Source organism: Gouania willdenowi, chromosome 15 (assembly GCF_900634775.1).
Source record: "Gouania willdenowi chromosome 15, fGouWil2.1, whole genome shotgun sequence".
NCBI lineage: Eukaryota > Metazoa > Chordata > Actinopteri > Blenniiformes > Gobiesocidae > Gouania > Gouania willdenowi.
This window is the reverse complement of record NC_041058.1, coordinates 36284064-36311291: the sequence shown is the minus strand read 5'-3', so window position 1 is coordinate 36311291 and position 27228 is coordinate 36284064. Positions and strand designations below refer to the sequence as shown.

Here is a 27228-nt window from a genome sequence, read left to right as displayed (position 1 = left end):
CTATTCCAGCAGAAGAGCCTGTCCATCGTCTCCAGTTAGTTTTTCTTTTTTTCTCACTATTCTGAATTTGTCACAGTTGGGGAACACTCCTGATTGGTCAATATGCCCCAAAAGATCAACAATCCCAACTCCAGCGTCGGCCACGTTGGAGGCACCGGACACACATCAAAAGCTTGAAATCTTCGTAGCGTCCGCTGCTCGAAAAGCTTCAAAGCGCAGGAGGCGTTGGACGTGCATTGGGACCGCTGATGCTTCCTAGAAGCGCGTCCACCATATATTGTCTATGTAAACCTGATGCTGTAGACGCTTTGGACTCGTTTGGTGTGAACATGCCATAAAAGTGAATGTACCTCAAAAGTCTGAAAATGTGCTAAGATTGATTTGCTGGTCAAAGTAATGGGATAAATAAAAGATATTTACAGCAGTTGTCACTACAGTGTAGAATGTGAAAACACTGTCACACCTTCAGTTAAATTCATCATTTATGGAAGACGCAGGAACAGAATGAGAATGTGCACAGTTTACCTCCTCCACAGGTTGGTGAAGCATGCAGCGTCAAACAGCCTTATACACACACACACACACACACACACACACACACTGCTGTGTATCAGGATCATGTGTTGATGCCATCGTGCACAAAGTTTGTCCAATTTTGTTCACATATTACGGTTTTATAGATGTAAATGCATTAATTTATACTGTTAATATAAACACTTAAATACATGAGCGAATGTTTACATCTATAATTATAGCAGCAGGCTGGCTATGATTAATTGGATCAATAATTCTGATATGTGAACTAATTAAATAAATCTGGTTTTAATTCACCACCGTCGTTTCTCCACGTCTCCAAAGTGTCCGTGCTCCTCACGCTACGTTTATTTTAATAAATCACAACTTTTGCTTTGGGAATGGCGGACGCCACTTTAAAGTCTCGTTATTTGCATAATGTAGATTAATAAATGAGGCCCTGGACCTGAAAGCAACAAAGACGGATCCTGAATCACGTGATTTAAGTCTTTAGGCTTTGTCACAACATAGATTCTAGATAACTTCCAGCTCTCATTAAAGATAGGGTAGGTGATTTTCAAAAGCTAGCATGATTTTGAATGTAGCCTCCTCAATGGCTCCGCCTTTACCCCCCTCCCCTCTATGCTCCGTCTCACTCGCATGCATGCACACAGCTGCTGCAGAAGAGGAGCTCAGCTCATTGATGTATAGTGTAGAAACATTGTCTCATTCAACAGTAAGTAAACAACAAACTTGATCATTATATATGTTAAAAATGTTACCAAAAACTCTGTTTTAACTCTGTCAGCGGTGACGAGCTTTCAGTGTGAGCGTGTGCATGTGAGGGGTCGAGAATGAGCAGGGAGACGTGATTGGTTAAAAAATAAACGTTTTTTTCCATTGGTTGAAGTTATTACAGATTCACAGCTGCTACAGATGATGGATTTTATTTGTTCCTTTTTCAGAGAACATAAGATCTTAATTTCTGTCAGAACATAAAGACAATTTCAACCAAAAAACTTAAAAAGTGTATCTGGAGGAAATTACCTACCCTTGCTTTAAACCAAGCAGTCCAAATAAAAACCACGAAAATTCAATAAGCAATGTAATTGAATTAAATGCAAAACAGGTTTATGACTCACACAAATGTAGTAACAAATATTAAAATTGGGTTTGAAGAGTTAGTTAGGATATAATATATATATATATATATATATATATATATTTACTTTAATAGTGTCTATGGTAACAATACTGTGAATGTAATTGATGTTTTATATAATGAATTTAGAGCTATTGCTAAATTGTAGTTGGGTTTTTACATTAGGTATTATAATCAATGCACTAAAATAAAATGTATAGATGATAAAACATCGTACACACATAATGGAACGCATACAATCATCACAATTAGTTAAATTGTAATTGAACTTTAGTAATTGTGAAGGTAATTGTAATTGACTTTCTGGGGGAAAATAATCGTAATTTTTTTGTATTTGGAAAAAATGCTGGTTACCGTAATCTTAATTTAGTTGTAATTGAAAAATGTAATTGATCCCAACCCTGGTAGTGGCTGTTATTTCACAGGAATGTTCCCAGTGTGCTTTTGGCTCCACCCTCACACTGAGCTCCTCCCCCTACAGGTGTGTAAGCGTATGGATATGATCTGTCAGCGTGTTCTGAACCAGGGTTTCCTCAAAGTGGAGCGATATCACAGCCTGTGTCAGAGACAGGTCAAAGCCCAGCTGCCCAGGTCAGAACCCACCATGTTTGCCATGTTGTTACCATGACGACACAGATGCAGTGTTTGATGTGGGCATGGTTTCAGGCGGGAGTCTGAGCGGAGGAACCACTCGTTGGCCCGTCATGCAGACATCCTGGCTGCTGTGGAGACACGCCTCTCTCTGCTCAACATGACCTTCATGAAATACGTGGACTCCAACCTGTGCTGCTTCATCCCTGGAAAGGTCAGATAAGCTCCTCCCACTTACCGTTTACCTTCCACATCTCAATGATGACAAAAGTTTGGGAAAACTTTAACTTTATTTGCTAAAGTTATGTTCAGTTGAGTGAATTTGTGAATTTCAACACCATATCATTTAGTAAAGTAAGTTAATTTAATCAATGAGTTCAATTGACTTAAAGCAGCGATTCTCAACTGGTGGGTCATGGACCTGTATGTGTGTTTTCAAAACTAAATTTGATTGGTTGAATTCTAAAAAAAAGTGGGTTGCAATTTAATGACCATGGCAGAATGTGGGTACCAAGGTAAAACCAGTTGGGAAGTCCTGGTCTATAGCACAAGTGTCAAACATATGGCCCAGGGGCCAAATCCGGCCCTTTAGAGCATACAATTGAGCCCACAGGAGAAAGTAAAAATGACAGAAAAAACATGAATCATTGTGTAAATCAAACTCAACAATATTTGCAGGAGCTCACAGATTTCCAGGTTCTTCTATTGCACAATTGCAGTCATTTTTAATATTAAACAGTTGAAAAAACTCAAAACTTTTACAAAATTTTTCAATATTCTTCAAATTGTGATATAATATTTCCCTTAATTAAATAGAAGTTGGTCACAAAATCTAGGAAATTTAAAGCGAAGACCCTGTTGGACTGATATCTATCACTTATTGCTTAGATATGGTCAGTTTCTTACATATTTTGTCATTTATTTATACATAAAAATGCAAACTAGGGCACAATAATGTTGAACGTACTGTACTTGTTTTCCGTATAAAATCTGTGGGCCACTTGAGATCAGATCACTCCATATTTGGCCCCAGAACTGAAATGTGACACTCCTGCGCCAATGGGCCAGATTTGGCCCCCAGGCCTTGAGTTTTACACGTGTTTTATATCAGCAATTCTCAAATGGTGTGTCAGGACCTAAAAGTGGGTCGTGGACCTGTACTAGGTGGGTTGCGGCCATCTGGTCAAAAATAAATAAATATTTAATGTCTCTCACGTTGGACTTGTATTTTATTTTGAAAGAAACTTTTCTTTTGACCGGCATGCTGTGAAATGCATGCTGCAGAGGAAAAAAATATATTTTAAATGTGTGTTTTTAACAGCTGTTTTTGAAAAACTAAATTTGGTTGGTTGAATTCTAAAAAAAAAGTGTGTTAATCACTAAATGAATTTAATGACTGTGGCAAAATGTGGGTCACAGGGGGAGACCAGTTGAGTCCACTGTTTTTACATGTGAAAATGTCCTTATTAATAAATCTATGCCTAACAAAACACATTATTTTGCACCATATTCGTTTTACTAACTTTTATAACTAGGACTACTTTACCCTGTGCGCCGCCATGTTGAAATGACATCATTGATGACACCCCATTCAGTCCATTGAGTTTTATAGGAGGTGAAACATTCAGGATCATTTAGCAGCTTTTCAGTCAAAATAACTGGTAAAAATCAGTAAAAGTAAATAAAAGTTGTTGTCAACCTGTTTTGTTCACTGAGATGATAAATTAAAACTGTGACCCAAAAAAAGTCTGTGGCCAGAGAGGGCGACAGTTCCCACTCTGCTGTTTGGTAGACGCCATGAAGAAGAGAAGAAGAGCTCTGTGTGCATTAAATAAATGAACTCAATGGACTAAAAAGGGCTAATTATGTCATCAATGACATCATTTCAACATGGCGGCACACAGGCTCTAAAACAGTAAAGTAGTCCGATTTTTAAAAGTTAATAAAACAAATATAATGTGTTTTGTCAGACATAAATCTTCTAATCTGTGTACATACATCTACTGATGCCTCTGGACACATCATCAGTTATGTGCCTGGTCTCATCGGGCGTTTCGGGTCTTTCAACATAATACGCCCTCCTCCAGGTGATCACATATCAAAGGTTTTAGGCCACATTTGTAAAAACAGTGGAGGATTCCTTTAAACTCTTTTTCACCGAATGGACTTAAGTTCCTTTTTTAAATTTACTAAAGTTCTTTTTTAAAATGTACAAGTAATTTTATTCAAATTACAAATATTTATTCTCAATTTACTAAAGTTCCTACTCAGAATTGAAATAATTGCTAATAAAAGTTTTACTAAAAAAGGTGCATTTTTTAAGCTTTCACAGTGTGGGGAGCATTGTGGGGTTAAGAGACTAGCTCAACATCCCATAGTGATGACCTGGGTGAGTCTCGACCCGGCGACCCTCCGATTACAAGCCAGTCACATCAACTAAACTATGGCTTCACCACAATCAGATGGAGGTTCTGGAATGGACCAACCAGAGTCCAGACCTGAATCCTACTGAACATCTGTGTGGTGATCTGAAGAGGGCTGTACACAGGAGATGTCCTCACTATCTGTCACATTTAGAGCAGTTTAGTAAAGAAGAGTGGTAAATATGACCTCATCAAGATGTTCCACACTGATAGACTCTGACCCACAAACACTGAGTGTTGGAATAAAAGTATTAGTTTAAGGTGTGTTAATGTAACCAGGTTATCTTAAGTTTTCATTTTTTCCCCTTTAAAGGTTTCACTTTGTTTTTAATATCATTGTACAGGTTCTAGGTCACATTAAAGGTGGAAAAAGTTGTGGAATTATTTATTTTTGTGTCATTTTTTACATCACAAAAACCTGGCATTAGAACAGGTGTGTGTAGACTTTATATATCTACTGTAGATCTGGTTAGAGCTGGATATCCAGCAGTAAACACAGTCCTCTACCTCTGTGGTTGCCAGATGCTTTTAACCAATTTCTGTGGTTTTTAAAATCCCATTTCTCCACCTTTTCCACCATTTTTGGTCATTTTGAACCATTTTATTAGTGATTAAAACCATGATTTCCATCTTTAAGATGACTATAATAATAATAATAAACGTTCCTGGATAACAGTGGATATTAATCAGATGAATAAATAAATGTGGTTATCACAGATTCATAGAACAATAAACCATCATTTTACTGACTTTATGGATGGACCCCAAAAATCTCTCCCCTTTATTTATTATTAGTTTTTTATAGAATTATGAGCAAAATGTAGTAGTTAGTCAAAGAGGGGACTTGAGCCAATAAAGTTTGAGAACCACTGATGGAGACAGCATCACATACATTATAAATGATCTGTACGTAGAGTTCCTGAAACCTGCCATGATGTCCCAGTGTTTGTGTTCACGTCATCCAAAGCTGAGGCGTTGTGCTCTGTGTGGTGTTTGATCTGATCACTCCGTGGTGTGTCATCAGGTCATTGATGAAATCTACCGCGTCCTGCGCTACGTGAACTCCACTCGAGCCCCCCAGCGGGCCCACGAGGTCCTGCAGGAGCTGAGGGACATCTCCTCTATGGCCATGGAGTACTTTGATGAGAAGATCGTCCCCATCCTGAAGAAGAAGCTGCCGGGGGCTGACCTGTCCGGACGCCTCATTGGTTCTACTCCAGGTAAGCCTCAGAGATCTGAGTAGGGCTGGGCCATGTGGACCAAAACTCATATCTCCATCGTTTGGCTGAAAATACCCATATATCCCATATTAATCTCATTATTTTTAAATAAAGTATGACCAGAAAGATAATTCTGGGTTAGATTTGCTGATGCCAAAGGCCACACAAGCACATTTTAACAAACTGCTGATCAATATGTGCCACTTGTGGCTTTTTCCCTACAAAGGGACAGCATGTGTGAGTGAGTTCTTTAGTGTGTCTTAGGACGCACTCAGTGATCATCTAACTGTGCTTTTCATGTCCTGAGATGTAGTGAAAGCAGCGACTCCTAAAATGAGTATTTTAATACAAAATAGGCTATAAAATAAAAATATATTGTTAAAAGGCAACTTTTTCCAGTGCTGAGTCATTTTTCTCCCAGTGTTAATTTTGGAATCTAAAAATAATTACTGACTAAATGAGAGAAAATAAAGCTCTTAAAGACGTTCCAAGTAATTATGCAAGTGTGTATTTTTCAGAGTTTAGCTCATGTTGAGCAGCAGGAGAAATGATTTAAGTGAATAAATGATTTACACGTATAGTTCCCTCAAAACTTTACATGTATTTAAATAACCATAAAAAGACCTTTATGACTCAAACTAAACTAAAACTAAGTTATGTATAAAGTTAGAGCAGATTTCTACTATAGTTCTAATCACACACAACAGAACCAGATCAAAAAGCTTTTACTATTTATACTAATATTGGTTCACATTTTAATGTGAATGTTCTTCAGTTAAATCATTTAGTAGGCGGGGCTACCGGACTCTAAACGCCCTCACTTTGTTGTTGTTGTTGTTGTTGTTGTTGTTGTTGTTGTTGTTGTTGTGTACACTAGTTAAAATCACTACTTTTCTATTATTGGTGAACAGATCAGGCTGAAATGTGGGAGCTATAATCTATGGATGTTTATGCATCAACGCTCAGAGAAAAAAAACACAAGTCGATTTCTAATTTATTTGTGAGTCAAATATTACGACAGTTGACGTCCAATCATTGGCACATACCAATGTATCAATGGGGCCCATTACTCCGTACGTGTCACGGGGGCACCAGGGGTCCTCCATTAGTGCTTGTTAGAGCACAATCAGTTTGGTATGAATGAATATGATGAGACACTCTTAGCCCTGTTTTTGAAATGGGACCCCGATGCCCACCCCCCATTTCCAGTGATTTCCAAATTTATGGGAACATAGTCATGTGAGATATCATTTCAAAGGTAATTCAACATAGAATCTGATTGTGTTTTGCACAATTTCATTAGGGGCCTTTTTCGGCAGTTTCCATTCAAGTCATTTACTCATTTATTTGTGAATGAAATATTACAACAGTTGGTGGTCCTGAATCATTGGCACATACCAATATATGAATGGGGTTCATTACTCCATATGTGCCACGGGGGCCCCTGTTTTCAGTCTGTAATCTGACATGTATATTCTATGAACGATAGTCTAGAGCCTCTGAGTCATTTTTTACTCTGTGAACCGAGTCATTTGACTGAATTCTCAGGAACGTGGTACGTAGTTCATCAGAACTCCTTCATTGATGGAACAATCACTGGGAACATGTTTAGTGCTGAGGAGGGTTTGTTAGAGCCTGATATGTAAGAAGAACCAAAGTAATAAATTACAATAGGGCCTTTGGACCCTAATAATAATCAAATATAAAACCAGAATTAAACAAATATATGTGAAAATAAAACGTCATTTAAAACCATGTGTAAGCTACAATTCAGTATATAAATTGTATTATTGTGACTGCTCCTTTTTAATTCTTTATATATGTTTTGATCAACTTCATTTAAATGATCCTGATGACATCATTCTAGACATAATGATTTTCACACGTTGGACCATCGATGTCAGGGATTGTGAATCTGAAACATCATAGGTTCTAATAGTCAAATATTCTGCCCCCTAGTGGTGAAAAAACTGATGCATCCATGCGTCCAGTTATTATGATTCCACATCCCTAAACAATGTTCAATGTGACGATTACCCATCATGCCTTGCGTTAATGACTGACGCCATTTAGCACGCCATAATAGAAAAATTGTTATAACTCTCAAATGCAAGTTCAAACAGCCTCATATTTGATACACATAATGACTGTCCAGCCCTAAACAAGACTCAATGTAAAAATTACCCATCATGCCTTGTGTTCTCAGAGGGCGCCGCTTTTAGTGGCGTCCATCGCTAACAGCTCTAGCAAAAAGACTTTGTCGTGTTGACTTCAAAATAGTGTTGGATGAATCTTATAAGATGGGAGCAGGCTGTGATCAGTAGGAGGGGCCTATCATGTCACTGGAAAATCCTTCGCCATCACATCTAAAGGTTGTATCTATGGATTCACATCAAATTTACTGAGTGATTTTAACTGGTTTTCTCTTCATACTGGTTTTAACTAATACTACTATGTAAATAGGCCTTCTAACTGGTTTTACTGGTTATACTGATTTTAACTAATACTACTATGTAAATAGGCCTTCTAACTGGTTTTAGTGGTTATACTGGTTTTAACTAATACTACTATGTAAATAGGCCTTCTAACTGGTTTTACTGGTTATACTGGTTTTAACTAATACTACTATGTAAATAGGCCTTCTAACTGGTTTTACTGGTTATACTGGTTTTAACTAATACTACTATGTAAATAGGCCTTCTAACTGGTTTTACTGGTTATACTGGTTTTAACTAATACTACTATGTAAATAGGCCTTCTAACTGGTTTTAGTGGTTATACTGGTTTTAACTAATACTACTATGTAAATAGGCCTTCTAACTGGTTTTACTGGTTATACTGGTTTTAACTAATACTACTATGTAAATAGGCCTTCTAACTGGTTTTAGTGGTTATACTGGTTTTAACTAATACTACTATGTAAATAGGCCTTCTAACTGGTTTTACTGGTTATACTGGTTTTAACTAATACTACTATGTAAATAGGCCTTCTAACTGGTTTTAGTGGTTATACTGGTTTTAACTAATACTACTATGTAAATAGGCCTTCTAACTGGTTTTAGTGGTTATACTGGTTTTTTTGTGTTCTACTGCAATATCATTGCTATTGCTATGCTAATGCTAGATTGTTGCTACGCTAATGCCATTGCTAGGTTCATGCTAATGCTAAGCTATTGCTAGCTAATGTGAATGCTAGGTAAATGCTATTGCTAGGTTAACATTAATGCTAGGTCAATGCTATTTATAGGCTAATGCAAGGTTATTGCTAATAGTAGATTAATGTTAGCGTTAGCCCAATGCTAATGCTAGGTTAATGTCAATGTTAGGCTAATGCTATTGTTAGGTTAATGCTATTGCTGGGTTAATGCTAATGTTAGCCCAATGCTAATGCTATGTTCATGTTAATGTTAGGCTAATGCTAAATTAATGTTAATGCTAGATTTATGTTAATGCAAAGCTATTGCTGTCCAATGTGAATGTCAGGTTAATGCTATTGCTAGGTTGATGCTATGCTAATGCTAAAACATTTTAAATGCAATATGTCAGCTGTTTTTCCACCAATTTGCACCAAATTTGATCAGACCGAGCCCCTGATTCCCAACATTGGGTTACCAACCCCGGCCACTTCTTTGAACCCTAAGACCCTTAAACCAGGTCTGGCTGATTTGATTGATGTATAACAGAGGTAGATCTGAGCATTAATACAGGAATGAACAAAGAGTTTTTATCTTAATCTTGTGTGTTTTTCTGTCATTCTGTGTATGTTTATTGTTTTTGTACTTGTGAGGCATTTTGTGCATTTCTGTAGTCTAGTGTATTTTTCCTGTAAAATGTTTTTTGAAGTCATGTTGTTTATTTGTGCAATCATTTTGCGTTTTTTTGGAGTCATTTTTGTGTATTTTTGTTGTCGTTTTACTTGTTTGTTAGTATTGTGGGTTGCCCAGTCTTTCTAGTCTTGGTGTATTTTTGTTGTAATTTTATATATTATATATACTGTTGTTATTTTGTTCATTTTTTGTAGTATTTTCTGTGTTTTTCTCTTGTATTTTCCTGCAATGTTTTAATTCTTTGTGTTTTTTAATGTGTTTTTGCTCTTGTTTTGTATAAATTTACTTTGGGGGACGTATAAAATTTGACCGTCTGTCAAATTTCACAATGTTTTCATCAAGTTATGCCTTTTGTCATTGAGGAAAAACAGTAAATATTGTGAATCTGTACAGTATAATAGTAGATATTTGATGAGTGAGTTTGCAGATCTTGTGAATTTCACCTTCTTTCCTCATGATTGTCATTTTTTATCATAATTTCAGTTTTTTTCTTACGCTTGTTTTCATTAAAGGGCAGGATGTATAAATCAGACTCCATAGTGACACCACGGTGGTTAGTGTAACTGCAGTCATCAGCCAAGCTAGCGCAGTGACGTGCCAAAGCTGTTTGTTTATCAGCGGACCCGACGGCACCGGACGGGTCGAGTTCGGACAGATATTTAGAGCTGGTGGTCGAGTTCGGTTACATAGTGACGTTTGTGCGCAGTCTGAAGTGAGTGCAGTAGCAGCCACAGCTGATGTAGCTCTGAAGAATGTACAGTGAGAGCTGTGAGTCGCGGGACAAGGAGAATGGAGCAGAGGACAATTATAATACATGTTTGAAACATTCATTTTACTGCACAATAACATGGATTATCTTTGATATATGGATTATATAAGTAGATTGAATGGATCTGTTGCGTGTGTCTTGTTTGTGTTTTTCCATGCACTTATTTAATGTTGACATTAATAGTTTATTAATAAAAAAGGTGCTTACCACTTAAACAAATGTACATATGTCATTTCTTTAAGAAAAACATTTAGGTTTTCACTGTCTGTCCGGACTTGGACGAGAAAATGTGGCCGATCCGCACTCTTTATTTACTCGTCGTTCATGTGACTGTTTACTGCAAGACCTGTGCACATGCCTGTGCGTGCATCTGTGGAACCATACAGTAGTTTAGTCCACCGTGCTTGTCTTCTTCTCATTTTTTTTTATTTCTGGTAGTGGTCCAAGCTGTCGAGAACAGCGTCATTTGATGTCACCATCAGTGAATGAAGGATCAGTACACATTATGTTCTGATGCTCCCTTCAATTGTGAAGTGTCTGTCCTCTGAGGAAAGCACACAGATAATGCCATAGGTTTGAGCCATGCCCAAATATGGGCAGGTCTAACACATTTACAATAAACAGAATTTAGTCTACTGGTCTATAGACAAAACACTGCTTAGATTTCCTCCATTTAACATAATATCAAACTTTGACCCCAGTTACCTTTACCCCAATCAGGGAGAACAGTCAAACACATATCTGACCATGGTTGCTATAGCAATGCTATCAGAATGCCTCCTGTTTTCCCCAAAAGGATCAGACTCACTGCTTACCACTATCTCTAGGGGAGAAAGTGTCTAAACCCAAGGTTTGGTGTGGCCTTGCCATGACTGCAAAGCTTAGTTTGACCCAGTGCATATTAATGATGGAAAATTCCCTAACACGTGCTGCTTAGAGTAAACAAAAGATCAAACAATAGCTTGGTGTCTAACGCCGCTGTTCTCTCTCATAATCTTGAAATTAATGAACAAATAATGCAAACAATCGAGATTTAATAGCCTCGCTATCCGAACTCAAGACGTCCATGCTGTCCGAGATTAAAACATCTTTTGATGAAGTGAATGGGAAACTGGACAAGGCTACAAGAGACTGTTAACACTCATGGCGAATGCCTGAACTCACTGGAAGACAATGCGGAGACATTTCACCAATGCTTAGCTGAAGTGAAGGCCTGCTGTGAGAGCCTGCAGGCTGATAATACCAAGCTAAAGTCCAGGCTAATTGAGATGGAAGGAAGAAGCAGGAGAAACAACGTCTATCTTAGTGGTCTTCCCAAAGGGATTGAAGGTCCGCAAACCAGCGTTTTTTTTGCAATTGCTACAGGACGTCATGGGGCCGGACACTTTCCCCTCACCTCTGGAGTTGGACCGTGCGCATCGCAGCTTAGCCCCCAAGCTGGGACCTGGAGGCAGGCCTTGGCCAGTCATTCTCAGTTTTCATTGGTACCATAACAAGGAACTGGTGATTCGGGAGGCAAGGAAGAGGGGTTCCGGAATAACCCATTCAGAATCTACGAGGACTACAGCCCTGACGTGGTTAGTCAAAGGAAGAAAAACGCGTCGGTGATGTTGGAACTTTACAAGATGGGACTGAAACCTGCACTGCTGTTCCTAGCGCCGAATTACCAACGCTGACGGCACCCGCAGAAGCGGAGAAGTTTGCTGAGGACTCTAAGAGCTCTTGACTGGTTAGTTTTACTATATGTGACTGTTTGATACTGTATGTCCTGCGGCGTGTTGTACACAAACTGTTCTATGTTTACCTCTGCCATGTTTACTGTTGTGATAGAGACATGCTGTAAAATAGCACTTTACCTTTGTGATGGGGGTATACTAAGTGATTTATGTGGTGGGTTTTACCCTATATCTTTATCTTATGGGTAAACTAGTTATGGAAGTATTTCAGTTAGTTAGGGTAGGTGTGCTGTTTGTTCTAGCATATAGTCTCACCTGGGGTTTTGGGGGAGGGATACCTTGTTTCACTGTCTGTGAATGGACCAAAGTTTTGGAAAATATATTACTTTCTTTTTTTTTTCTCTCTCTCTCTGTTTGTTTCTACCTTTTGGTACACAGCCAGAACATCTGAGCCTTTAATATTGTATAAAAAGCTGATTCATGAGTGGATCTTTATTTTATCATCTGGATCTTTGATTTGATTATAATGGCTTGCTCATTTAATATAGTCGCATGGAATGTTAAAGGCTTGAACCATCCAGTTAAGAGGAAGAAGACCCTTACTCACCAGAGGAATTTAAGTGCAGGTATAGCGTTTATTCAGGAGACGCTGAGATGTGGATGGGTGGTAAAGGTAAAGCTAGAAGTGTTGCAATATTGATAAATAAAGGCGTCTCCTTCACACCTTCCATAATTACAGCTGATCCTAATGGACGGTATGTCACTGATAAACTAGCCAACATATGCTCCAAACTGTGATGACCCTCAAATTTTTTCTGTGTCACTAATCGGCCCCCTTTGCTTAAATTCACTGATCATGAGAGGGGACTTTAATTTGTGTCTGGACCCTGGGATGGATAGGTCATCTTTTAGGTCGGGATATGCATTATCTAAATCTGTTTTTTATATGCAGTCATTTCTTTCCACATGGCATTTCACATATCTGGTGCTTCTTACACCCAGCAATACTTTCTTTTTGTGTGCTCATCAAACCTATAGCAGAATTTATTATTTTTTATTGATAATAAATGAAGAGCGGAGGTTCAGACGTGTGAATACTATAGAAGTATCAGACCATGCTCCTCTTTTACTTAAACTGAACTTCCCTAATGCTATAACGCTCAGACAGATGTGGAGATTTAATCCTCTTCTTCTATCAGATGAAGACTTTCTGGACTTCATGTTTGACCAAATCTCTCTGTTTTTAGATATTAACATGACACCAGATGTTTCCATGGCGACTGTCTGGGAGGCCCTTAAGGCATATCTAAGGGACCAGGTAATATAATTTATGGCCCAAAAAAAGGATTCAAAGTTAAAACAAGTGGAGTTGGAAGAACAAATGATTTAGATTTCACAAACTTCCTCTCCAGATCTGTACAAAGAATGTTTAAAGCTAAAAACGGAATATGACATACTTCACACACTATTGAAAATGTATTGGTAAAATATTGGAGTAACACTTATGAACACGGGGACAAGACAACTGAATGTGCCAGGGCCATGGCGAGATTGTCACTGACCAGCAGTGTTGGGAACGTTACTGTAAAAAATCTTCTGGAGCTCAAAACTTGTGAAGGAGCTTTAAACTATCTTCCTCTCTAGGCTGTGTGCACACGTCTGGTGCTACTCCAGGTCTTCAGCGATTGGCTCTGGCCGCACACGTGACTCGTAGCTGTGCTTCGCTCGCAGTAGACAATTTTATGAAATTATTAATTAACTGTAGCATTACAGTACAAACTTATGCGACATTGCACAGCTTTAAACCAAGCTGCAGCTATGAGCTCTGTCTGTCCCTGAGCACCAGAGATATGAGACACAGACACACAGAGATTCCTTGCTTTTATAGATAGATGTGCTGCTGTTACTGTCAGCGATTATTAATAAACGGGACTGAACTTGTGAAAAACCAGGATAAATCAATGGTTTGGGGGAAATGAACCAGGACATGGAACTTACAGTAACTCTGAAAACCAGGACTGTCCTGGGTAAATCGGACTGATTATGAAGCACAGTGTTTCTATTGGACGGTGATTATGGGGTACAATGCAGAGAATGTCCACAGTAGAGCTTTAATCAGGATGAAAAAAGAAAACCTGACCTGAATCTGTCTAACCAGAATGAAGACCATGTCTCTTTAAGCCTGAACACGTTTCAACCAGGCATTATTCACATCCATGTGTGTTAGAAACATGACGAGCTACACCTGTACCCTCACCTGTAAACTTTCCTCAGTTGCAGGTCCATCTACGTCGCTAACCACCATGTCGTTACTGGCTAAGAACACGCCCTCCCGCTCTGAGATGACCAAGGTGCAGCAGCAGGTGAAGGTGAATGGGGCGTCCGTCACGGTGCTACGTAGGGAGATGCAGGAGATCCGTGTGAAGCAGCTAGAGCAGCAGAAGCAGCTCCAGGACCAGGAGCAGAAGCTGCAGGAGCAGACCCAGGTGATCGGGGAGCAGAACGCCCGTCTGGCTGAGCTGGAGCACAAGCTTCGTGAACTGATGGACAGCAATGCTGCCGCCATGGGCGGAGCCAGTGCTGCTGCGATGGGCGGCGCCAGACCCGCCACGGCAGCCGTCCCCTCCACTTCCAACAGCTCCACCGCACCCTTGTCTGTGTCCGGCGCAGCGCTGGCTGGTGGGGCGGACCCCGGCCTGGCCACGCCCACACCCAGAGATAACCAGGGAGACACAGAGTTATCACTGAAACGCAGCAGGAAAAGTTCAGATCTTCCACGCCAGTCCAAACGACTACGCAGCAAGAAATAAGACTGTCCTAGTGGAACACACACACACACACACACACACACACACACACACACACACACACACACACACACACAGGTTAGTTCCTCTGATGTTCACACAATGAACTTGTGAACTTCCTGTCCCTGCAGCTACTTCCTGTGTAACTCTGCTTCACTAGTCCTTCACTAAGCTGTTGGTTTCCATCATCATCATGTCTGACTCCACACCTTTGATTTACTGCTCACGTAGTGTGTTCATGTGTGTGTGTGTGTCAAAGCTTTCCATGTGCACACTTTTCTTTAACTCGTGTATTTTTTCTGGACGATGAAAGTTGAAAGTTTTCAGATAAAAACTGATAAATGACGTCACCAGGAAGTCCAAACTTTTATTCTTTAAAAGCATTTATAAAAGATCAGTTATGTTGTGCTTCATTTGAAGTCATTATTTAGCTGAGGCTAAACTTAATGTTATAGTCACAAGTGTAAAAGTTTAGTGCCGAGTCATCACATCTGTGGATCTTTGGGGTTCAGATGAGAACACGTACGATGATTCAGCTTTTACTCTTTACCAAACTCAAACACTTCAAACTAAATGCAGCCACTGGTGAACTTTTATTGTGAAGTACAAACACATTTTTTTTCCTGTTAATGTCCCACACGAGTTGTTGGTTTCATTTGTTTTCTTCATTCCAACTCTTTCTTTAATTCTTTGTTTGTATAAAACACGTCACACTGTGAAAGCTGCAGATAAATCATCTTTATTTACAGTAGATAATGTTTTTCAGTTTTTCTGTGAGGTTTACTACCTGCAGCTCAGTGTGTCTTCACTCCTCCCAGGCTTTGATCTAGAACCTTTAAAACCAGTCCATCGTTCCTAATGTGTCAGATTCTAACTTGAATCCTGCTTTGTTCATGTTGTGATATTCACACAATCAGTGAAATGAAGAAAATGTTACTACAAGAGTTCTTGATTGTTCCTGAACCACTTTAGCTTTCCCTGAAGAACCTTTTGACTAAACGGAAACACAGCAGAGAACACGTCCCAGATAGGAAATTGTAACGTTATGGACTTCAACATGTAGGTTGTGAATTATTTCATATCGGTTGTGTTCAGTTTGATAGCTTGGGGCTAGCGTTTGGCTAGGTTTGGGCTTGCTTGAGGCTAGCTTGGGGCTAACTATTTAGCATTACACACGACGCAGCTGCAAACGTACAAATGAAACCTGATTAAAACTCAGCTGAAGAGCTCATTGTATGTTTGTAAGGATTGTTTTTGTTTTAAAAAGCACTTTCTCTAGTTCTAGCTCTAAGTTCTGGATCAAACTAAAGTGTGTTATCTTACATCATGAAGAAATCTTTCATTTTAAAGCATCACAGTTGAATTCTTTTATGTTTAGAATATAATGCTATAAAAACACACGTGTTTAGGGCAGGTTTTTTTTTTCCTTTTATTGAAGTCAGTCGTTGTAGCGTCTGATGTCAGAGGCGTGTCCCTTTACTGTCGGGTCTGTTAGCGATGCTAACACGTGGGTTGAATGCTGAAGAGCTCATTGGTTAATCTCTCATCACATGTTTCCTGGGTGTATAAATAAATACTTGGTTTGTTCCAGGGTTAATGACCTTTTTTCTTTCACTGATGACAGTGTGAATGATCAAAGGACAGACCAGCATGTGTCCTTTGATCTTCTTGCCAAAAGAAACTTAATAGGAAATTGTGCAGGAAACATTGGTATCGATAAAGTATGAAAGTAATCTTTTTCTTATTACATGGACTACTTAAGTTTTGGACAGTTAGTGTTAAAACCCTCAGATGTGGTTGACCAGAGGTGTAGAGTACTGAGAAGTACTGTAGCTTGATTTACATGTACTTGAGTAGAATTTCAGTCATACATAAGCTACTCAAATGCAAGTATAAAGTAGCTCAGTTAAACAGTACTCAAAGTAAACGTTACTTTAGTTTATTGTTGGTAATAAATCTTGGTACAGTTTCCTTACATTTAGTAAACATCTCATGTAGAAACCTAAAAAGGAAGAGACATAATCTACCACAACTGGAACTTAATTTATTATCCACAAAGGCATGTGTAGAAAATAAAAGGTTTGTCAATTATTTTTGAAAAAAAATAACACCAATGAATTAAATTCATTTATGAACTCTAAAACGGTGCCATGTTGGTAACAACATAATATAATATATTGGTAGAAACCACAACCTCAACCATAGAAAGTGGCTTTGAGCAGAAATGGAATGAGTGAGAACATATGGATTATGTTGAAACAAAATAATTTTTAAAACATACTTAAGTACAAATAAAATTACTGATTTAGAAATATTCTCAAAGTACAAGTACCTTTAAAAGCAACTCACCTACAGTAACGTGGGTATTTGTAATCCATTACTTTCACCTCTGCCCCGTATTATTGATAAAGTACAAAAGTCATCTTTTTGTTATTTACACTATGTATTGAGCAGCTGCTACAGTTAGTGTTGAAACTCTCAGATGTGGTGGTTGAGTTAAAGGATTTAGTTTAAATGGTCAAACATTTTTCCAAATGTATAACTTTGTCATCTGCAGAATGATTGAACAAATGCAAACATCACTTCTAATAATATAAGTAACTTATATTATTAAACACATTAAGACAAATGTTCTACATCACACGTGTCTACACTCAGCAGGTCTTTGAAAGATTCCAGTACAAATGAACAAGCACGAAACAAAACTAAAGAAGGAAAAGAGTTCATGACTATCAACATGAACATTTCAATAAGTCATTTAAGTTGTATATAACATGAAAGACAACAGAAGATACAATACATTTGAACTGAATTGCCTTATGTACAAATATGGCTGAATAACTGGAGTGTGTTAAATATTGTGTTTAAGGATTTTGGATCATTTTCAGTGGCTTTTAATGCAATTTTAATTCTTTAAAATAAAGAAAGTTGGGGATTGATTTCAAAATCTGTTCCTGTGAATAAAAAGACATGGAACATTTTTTTCTTCATTGTAAACAAAATATAAAAATCTGTCAGGCAAAAAATTATAAAACACTAAGAAATATACATACACAAACAAACAAAAAACAAAACATTTAGACAGTTGACTTAATAGCTGTTAAGTTTAATTATATGATTTTTCAATAAAGAATAGAGGTATTTGGCGAGTTTGGAATCCATTACATTTTAGGGATTTAATGTGAAGTTGACATTTATTTAAGAAGCAGATGAATCTGATTGATTCTCTTTTAAAATGATACTGAAGGTTATGGTTTTTATTTTTTTGACCAATCTGAAAATAAGTCACAAAAAACTCACATTTAAAAAAACCAAAAACAAACCTCAACTTTAAAAAATCCCGTAATGGATAAAGATCATGCATTATTTTTCTGTGAATCTCTTTTGTTTTAGGGGAAACTGGGTTTTTATAGGATTTTACTGTTCATTTAGCACCTAAAGACTGTCCCTCTCAGCACCAGCAGGGGGCAGCAGTTCCGGAAGCGGAAGTGTGGTGCTGGAAGTGACGTGTCAGTCGCCCAGGGCCCTCGGTGTCCAAAGTGACTGCTGCCCGGGAACAGTGCATGTGTTCGGGCTGAAGGAGCTCCGTCCTCCGACATGCTACCGTGGCTGCTTCGGGCCGCTCTGCTGACTTCAGCCGCTGCTTTCTACCTACCGGGCCTGGCCCCGGTCAGCTTCTGTGAGACCGAGAAAAACAACGTTCCGGACTGCAAGGTAAACACAGGCTAACACAGGCTAACAGGGCAGAACCGAGTCCTGGAGCCGACCCCCATTCTCGTCCTCAGTAGTCTTTATGTAGATATGTAGACCCTCAGAAGAGTCCAGCTGTCTGCTCCAGTCACCAAATAAACTGGTTAGAGTTTAGCAGAGCAGCTGTTAGCTCCCACTGCTGAGTTATAATAATAATAATATAATCATGTCATCACCTGTTCTCTAGATCAGCACAAACTAAACAAAATGATCATTTTTAAAAAAAAAATTAATTATGGCGTGTGTTAGTGGCTCTAAGACTGTATAAATACTGTCCACACACACGCACGCGCACACACACACACAGTGAAGATGATTTAAAACTGTCAGAATGCATTAGCATTAGCTAAGTTATAACATCAGATTCAATTCAATTTAGCTTTATTTATAAAGCACTAGTTACAACTAAAGTCATCTCAAAGCGCTATCAAAGTATAAAAGAGGAAAAAAAACCCAACAAATCCACATGAACACATTTCTGCTGATTCAGGGAAGAGTTTTTGTAGTTTTAACAAAGCAGAAATGATAGTGTGCTGTTATTGACAGCTATGACGTTTACTCCTCTCTCATCAATGAATCTACAGACGTGTGTCTTTAAGCAGGTTTAATGATGTTTGAAAAGGTGAAACTAAAAGGATAAACAATGTACAATTACCATATGCCTACAATAATACACAAAATACACAACACAGTAAATTATATGACATGTAACAAGTCCACTAATTAATACACGGAAAGCGAGCTGACGCCATTTTTAGAGCTGCATAGTTCAAGTGAAATTAGCAATACAATCGGCATTACTACTACACATCACATCACTAGAAACTAACTGAAATGAAAGATAGGGCAAAATATACATTTTAAACTAAAAACTATGCTTAGTATTAGGGATGTAACGATTAATCTTAAGGAAGTTAAAAATCGATTCATAAGTATCACGGTTCACATCGATGCTCTGAAAATTGAATTGCAGTATTTTTTTTAAACAGCAGTATTTTTTTTTATCCTTCTCGTCCAAAAGTGTTTTGGCGGCGGGCGGAATCTGCTACTACTTTTTTTCTGGCCGCCTACTACTCTTAAACATGTTCATAAATGATTACGTGAATATCTGTAAAAGTCAAGTTTTTCTATTAGCTCTGTCTGCTAGCATAGCATCTCTTCTTCACTGCAATAATATCTGGATGCCAACCGACCACTGGGTGAACAGCGCCCTCTGCTGGTCCAAACAATTATCTGACGTAAATACAGTGCAGTGTTTTTTTTTTTTTTAAAGTCCAATTGTTAAGGCACAAAATACATTTTCAGTTGCACTTTTAAAAAGAAAAGGAACTATTGTGTAGTTTTGCATTGTTTACGATAGAACAAGAATTTAAATGAATAGGCTTTGACTTCATTTGTATTATTCCTATATTTATTTCATTCAAGATTTATTTTTAGCCAAATTGCCTTGTTTTGAAAACTTTATCAATTGATTCTTTTGACAATGAAAAATAAAAGGAAAATAGTACAGTATTTTCTATTTTTTTCCCCCCAAAAAATAAAGGAATATTTTCCAGTTATTTGTCTACAGTCTTGTTTTCTAGAATAAATCGTGAGAGAATCGTATCGTGAACCCAGCATCGTGAATCGAATCGTATTGGGAGTTGAGTGAATCATTACATCCCTACTTATTATGCATAACAGAACACTCCCCGTCTGGCGTGATTAAACGCCACAAAATAAAACATCTAAGTAGGGACTAAAACAACAATCTCTGGGGGCCTAGTATAAACTTTAGTACCCTCTGATTTAACAACTTTAACCTCAACTATACGGACTTTACCATCTTTAGAAGGATACACTTAAGTTATGAGTCCAAGAGGCCATTGGTTTCTGGGTATCTGAGTGTCCTTAAGTACAACTGTACTCCCTAGGCTGATGTTTAGTTCATCAGATTGCCACTTGCAGCGTGGCTGCAGTGGAGGAAGGAATTCTTTTTTCCACTTGTCCCAGAACGTGTTTGACAAGTGCTGAACCTGCCACCACTGATGCTTGTAGAGGTTCGACAGCAAAAAGTCACCTGCTGGTGCTTGAAGTGTAGTTCCTTTCTGAGTGAGCAGGGTAGTGGGAGTCAGAATTAATGGGTCGCTAGGGTCCACTGAAACTGGAACAAGAGGCCTAGCGTTTATGATGGCTGACACCTCCGACATGAAGGTGACAAGAACCTCATGTGTGAGCTTAGTGTTTTTAAGGTGGAAAAACATAGTGTCCAGTATTTTTCGTGCGAGACCGATCATCCTTTCCCACGATCCACCAAAGTGAGAAGCATGTGGTGGATTAAAAGTCCATGTATATCCCTGTTCTTTTAAGTAGGTTTGTACAGCTGTATTATCCAGGTTTGAGGGGATTTGATGTTCTTTACATGCACTGACAAAGTTTGTGCCTCTGTCGGACTGAATGGTTGTGACAGGTCCTCTGATAGCTAGAAACCGTCTGAGTGCATTTATAAAACTGAGTGTGTCGAGGGACTCAATCACTTCGATGTGAACTGCTTTTATATTTAAACATGTAAAAATAACAGCCCACCTTTTGTTTTGGATAACATGTCCCCTGGTTCTTTTCGTAGACACAAACCATGGACCAAACACATCTATGCTTATGTTTGTGAATGGAGGGTCTGTGGAGAGACGGTCTGGTGGGAGGTTAGACATTTTCTGTGTGCTAAGAGGAGCACGGAGTCTTCTGCAAGTTGTGGAATTGAAGATAACTTTTCTTTCGCCCCCTACGATACACCAACCTGCTGCACGAACAGCCCCTTCTGTGAACAGGCCACCTTGGTGTTGAGTTTCTTCATGGTAGTGCCTTACAAGAAGTGCTGCAACATGATGACATGCAGGGATGATGAGAGGATTCATTTTGGTTCAGATTTGAGTTGGCAAAGCGACCACCTACTCGCAAGAGTCCATTTTCATCTAAGAAGAGGTCTAAGTTTTTCAAAGTGCTGATTTTAGGAAATTTTCCTTGTCTTTGTACACACTTGATCTCATCTGCGTACACATCCTGTTGCAGTGCGTGAATTATAGCATCTTGTGCCTGATTAAACTCTGCTACAGTGAGTCCTGTTTCACAGTAATGCCAACCTTTACATTGTTTGGGTTCGTGTGAACTGAAGTTGTGGATGATATGCAGTAAACGTGAGTGATTTCCAAGTCAAAAATTTGTAAATCTCTGAGAGCCAAGTTGTTTGGAGCAGGTAGTGGTTTTGAGTTTGGATACCTGTGGTCTGACTTCTGCGTCGGCGCTGGGCTCAACAAGGTTATACATGTCAGTGGATAGATTTTGTTTCTGAAGCAGAATGTCTGGGCCAGTGAACCAGTTAGTTAGGGGCAGTTGATAAGCAGGGACAGAACGTGTAGCGTAATCTGCGGGGTTCTGACTGCTGGCTATGTATTTCCACTGGCTGGGACCTACGTATTCTGTTTACACAATTGCTAACATAGACATAAAATCTATTCGTCTCTTTATAGATATAGCCAAGAGCAACTTTACTGTCCGTATAGAATGTGGCGTTGTCTAGTTCAATATCTGAGATTAGATCTGCAAGCTCTACTGCTAACACAGCAGTGCTAAGTTCTAATCTTAGTATGGTCTGATCAGGACGTGGAGCTAACTTTGCCTTACCATCACAAAGCCAACTTGACAGTTTCCTAGTGTGTCTGTAACTCTAAGATAGGCTGCTGCTGCTACGGTTTTAGTGGACACGTCAGAGAAAATGTACAGTTCTTTCTTGGTAGCAGCAGAAGGTGAGATGTCTGTGTACACCCTGGGAATTGACAACTTTGACTATTCTTCGAGTGAGTCTCTCCAGAGTGTCCAAGTTTCTTCCATTTCTGGGGGCAAGGGAGCATCCCAGTCCCCATTCTCAACTGTGAGTTCGCGCAGAATAGACTTTCCCTGTATAGTGACTGGTGCGACAAAGCCTAGTGGATCATAAAGGGTGTTTGTTGTTGTTAGAATACCTCGCCTAGTGAAAGGTTTAGTCTCATCTGATGTCTTAAAGGTGAAGCGGTCTTCTTTAACGTCCCAAAGAAGACCAAGACTACGTTGCATCGGAACAGAATCCGTTTCAAAGTCTAACTCTTAAGTCTTTTGCATGGTCTTGGGAGGGGAAAGCTTGTAACACTTCCTTTTTGTTGGCTGCAATTTTGTGTAGTCGCAGGTTTGATTTTGAAAGTGTGTCTTGGGTTCTTTGTAAAAGAGACACAGCTTGGTCAACAGTGGGCAGGGATTTCAGTCCGTCATCCACATAGAAGTCACGTGTGACAAACTGTTCAACATCTGGATCACACTCACAGCGTAGGACAGACTGATGCAAGCCATATATAGCAACTGCCGGAGAAGGGCTGTTCCCGAATACGTGAACAGTCATTCTGTACTCCATAATGTCTTTGAAAAGATCATTGAAACGGAACAACAAGAAGCACAAATAGTTCCTGTCTTCAGCTCTGACGTTAAAACAATAAAACATTTGTTCAATGTCTGCAGTAAATGCAACTGCTTATTTCCTGAAGCGTATGAGGACTCCGAGGAATTAAGTTGTTAAGGTCTGGTCCAGTTAACAACACGTCGTTTAGTGAAAGGCCTTCATGCTTGGCGCTGCTGTCAAAGACCACTCTAATCTACTGAGGTTTTTGCGGGTGGTAAACACCAAACAGTGGCAAATACCAACATTCTTCTCATTTTAAAGGAGGAGCTATTTCTGCATCACCATTTTTGAATATTTTGTCCATGAAGCTAATGAAATGTTCCTTCATTTCCTCTTTCCTTTGAAAGCTGAGGACAAGTGACATGAGGTGATTCAGTGCTTGTGGCCAGTTGTTGATAGTTTTTGATGCTGTGTTTTGAATGGCAAAGGAGCTGTCCAATCACCATCTTTGTCCTTGGTTAGTCCTTCCTCCATTATTTTCATAAATGTATTGAATATTGAATAGAAGGTGAGATGTAATTGTCAAGTCTGGTTTGTTTGAACACATTACATCCTAAGTGGTCTGGTTCACAAGTGGAGCTGTCACGGAGCTGAGTGCTGAAGTTGTAAGGGATTTGTATGTCACAATGTTTTTCTTTTAGATTGAATACATTCGGGCACAAACATTGTGGGGCGGCCTTTCTCTGTTGCGTTAGTGAAGAGAGTTTTTACTGCCAAAGTTTTGTGGACGTCACCTAAACACACGTTTCCTACTATGACCCACCCTAAGTCTGCTTGCAGACTTTGTGTACTCTTACAACATCCCGTCCAAGGAGCATAAGTATTTGTGTGTTAGAGTCCAGGTCAGGGATGAGATGAGCAACTGACTTTAGGTGACTGTGATGCAGAGCTGCACTTGGAGGTGGAATCTCATCTCTCTCATTTGTAATATTTTTACATTCAATGAGAATTGGCAGTGGGATTTGGAGTGTGCCATCTAAAGATTCCACTACATAACCAGTAGCTCTCCTACCCATAGTCTATTTAACACCTGTGCATGTTCTGAGAGAATAGGGAGAACTAGGACTGCAGTCGTGAAACATTTAAAAAAATTCTGGGTGTACTAATGATCTGTTACTCTGTTCATCATGAATAGCATAGAGTTGTACTGCTTTGTCTGGTGAGCATGCCGGGTAAACTTTCACAAGACAAATTTTCGAGCATGATCTACCTGCCTCATGTTCACCGCAAATCTGAGTGCATTTTGACGTGATCTCATCCGGCTGTGTGTTGTCTGGCTCCCCACCGTGCTCTGCAGCAGGTTCAACTTTCGGCTCTTGTTCTGTCTGCCACGGGGCTGGGCCAGGATGAAGTGCAGCACAGTGTTTTTCATTGCCACACTTAGAACACTGGAGTTTGACTTTGCAGTCCTTTGCAATATGTTTGGAAGAGCCACAGCATTTAAAACAGATATCAGAATCAGCTTTATTGACCAGGTACAGTTTAGAACAATACGAGGAATTTGACTTGGTAGTTGCAGCGAAAGAATACACATCAACATACCAGAGCAGCCATTTGTGGCGCCCACATATTTAGGTGAAAAAGGGATCAACAACAGGAGGAGAGGAGGGGTGAGGGCAAAAAACGGCCAGTTTGAAACTGATTTCCCTAACAGAGAAAGCGGTGTAAAACCAGGAAAAAAAAACGCCTCCGCAAATATAAATTTAAGCATGACACAGTCAAAGCACTCGAGACAAGGCATGTGGGAAGGGTTGTGTGGGAGGTGGGCTGGGGGAGGGGGTCGGGTGGGAAGAACACCAGGATTCCATTCGTTTGGGGACCTGGGCGTGCTGCCAATGGGCGCTGCTACCACGCCTCCATGCAGCACGGATGGGAGGAGGGGTGTGGGAAGATGGCCGACGAGGGCATTTGAAATTGAAGACCTGTAGCTGCGCTACTGACAACAGCCAGATGACGTTTGGCAACAGTTCAGCATCAACAGTTCTAGGTGGGAATGTAGGGAAGCAGGGGGAGGGAGTGGGGGTAAGAGCCGCCATCTGCAGAAACTTCCTGGTGATACTGTAAGAGATGAGACAACCTTGGCTTTAGCCTTGGCTAGCGGGGAAGCCAAAAGGGAGATACGCAATGTGTTTTGATACAGGCTATGTTGATTTTCAATAGCCTTCTGTCCTGGGTCTCTCTGCTGTAATCCAATGAGTGACCTAACTACTTCCAAGCCGGGTCTCCAACTTCTCCCAGTTGTTATCCATAACGCGTAGACAATCCATAAGCAACTAGCTTGCTCTCATCAAAGTAATTTCATACAAAACGTTCTGCATTTTGTTTTACGGATGTGGCTTTTTGTGAAGTGGGCAGAGTTTCACACTATCTGTTCTCTTGTTTGCATACGCTTGTTCGTTGGAGCCTGGATCAATGTTTGTTCCCTTTCAGTCGATTCACTCGGTACAACACATATAGTATGGGATATCACGCCCCCGCGTGGCCTACTGAAGAAAACCTCTAATCACGCCTTTAAGGCAGATGATCTGTGATGACGTAAATGAGGCTCCGCCTGCCTCATAAATACGCTGTCATCACAGTCATCCTTCAGTTCTTACGCTCTTCACCTCGCTAAGAACACCTCTACCGAGTGGAGCTAACAAGCTGCTGCTAGTTAGCTCTGTCTCTGCCTTGGCTACTGCCTACTTAGAATTAGTTTAACTGCTCCTGTTGGTGTTAGCAGCTGCTGCTGCTGCCCGCGGAGCGCTAGTTCTATTAACAAGCTTCGGTGTATCAAAATGAGCACGAAGGCTAACGCAAGGAAGAAGTCTTCTGTTCGCCCCTGTCCTCAGGGGTGCGGCTTCTCCTTACACGATAAGGACCAGCACGAAGCATGTCCCGTCTGCCTGGGAATAGTCCACGCCAGGAGAGCGTTGACACAGCCCGAGTCCTGTGCGTTTTGTCGCCAGCTTCGGCGTTCAACCTTGGAAAGGCGGGTCACTTTCGTGGAGAAGGTTCTGGGAAAAGCTGCGGTCGCACGGCATGACCCTCTCCTATCCGAGTCTAGGGACCCGGCTTCGTCCGAGTCTGGTGATGAGGAACCTGTGGTCGAAGTCCCCGCTACTAGCTGGGCTGACCACATGGAGTACGTGCACGGGTTGGCCGAGGTCGAGCCGGAGTTCTCCGAGGGCTCTAACCTGCCTCTGGTAGGACTAGAAGCCGACCGTGAGGACGATGACGTGCTGGACATCGGTCTGGACGTTCATGGTTTGTCGGAGGATGAGCTAGATGCGTTGTCGCCTGGAGAATGTGCCGCCGCTGCTGCGCCGGTTAACCAGGACGACACATCTTTCTACTCTCTGTGCCGCCGTGCAGCTGAGAGGCTGGAAGTGGAGTGGCCCTCTCCTCCCCCGGTTCAAAAACCGTCACGGTTTGCGGGATTTTTTCTCCCTCCCGAGCCTAGGGTGGTTAAGAATAGCCTGCCCATGTTCCCGGATTTTATCTCGGAGTTGACATCAACATGGAACAAACCACTGTCTACCCGCGTCACGGTGCCCGGCTATGGACAGTTTTTGGATTTGGATGGAGCGGAAAAGGCTGGCTTAGTCAACCCTCCACCTATGGAGCCTTCTCTGGCTGCGTATCTGGCGCCTTCTCACAACCATGGCGTGAGCGGCCCCACATCGCTTCCTTCCAAGCACTGTAGATTTTCCTCCTCGCAGCTGGATAAAATCTACAGAGCACAGGCAGGCACCGCTCGTGCACTGAGCTCTGTCACCATGCTGCAGACCTATCAGGCTATGCGGCTGGCTGAGCTCAGTTCGCTGCTTCCCCCCGACAGCTCTCTGGCTCCTCTTCTTAACGAGGTGAGGGTCGCCACGGATTATATCCTCCGGGTGTCCCGCTGTGCAGCGCTCTCCCTCGGCAGAGGAATGGCGTCTACCGTGGTGTCACAGAGACACCTGTGGCTGACTCTATCGGATGTTCCAGAGAGAGACCGGGCCGTTTATTTGGACGAGCCGGTATCTCCCATGGGTTTGTTCGGG

General features: G+C 40.4%; 2 protein-coding genes across 4 annotated transcripts in view; both read left to right on the top strand.

The window, feature by feature from the left end:
* fbxo28 (F-box protein 28) overlaps positions 1 to 27228 on the top strand; it is a 55045-nt gene that overhangs the window by 7004 nt on the left and 20813 nt on the right. Inside the window, exons 2-5 of one of the 3 annotated variants that reach the window (XR_003675671.1) lie at positions 2157 to 2266; positions 2342 to 2480; positions 5714 to 5909; positions 14456 to 15065. Coding sequence is in view for 2 of the 3 variants with exons in the window: in XM_028469272.1 (XP_028325073.1) it covers positions 2157 to 2266; positions 2342 to 2480; positions 5714 to 5909; positions 14456 to 14991 (981 nt within the window). In the remaining variant the exon portion in view is untranslated. Of the gene's footprint in view, positions 1 to 2156; positions 2267 to 2341; positions 2481 to 5713; positions 5910 to 14455; positions 16586 to 27228 lie in introns of those variants that run through there. The other 2 variants (XM_028469273.1, XM_028469272.1) reach the window with 2 other exon arrangements.
* tm9sf2 (transmembrane 9 superfamily member 2) overlaps positions 18480 to 27228 on the top strand; it is a 53679-nt gene continuing 44930 nt past the window's right edge. Inside the window, exon 1 of the mRNA XM_028469262.1 lies at positions 18480 to 18702. Coding sequence (XP_028325063.1) covers positions 18586 to 18702 — 117 coding nt within the window. The 5' untranslated portion in view covers positions 18480 to 18585. The remainder of the gene's footprint in view (positions 18703 to 27228) is intronic.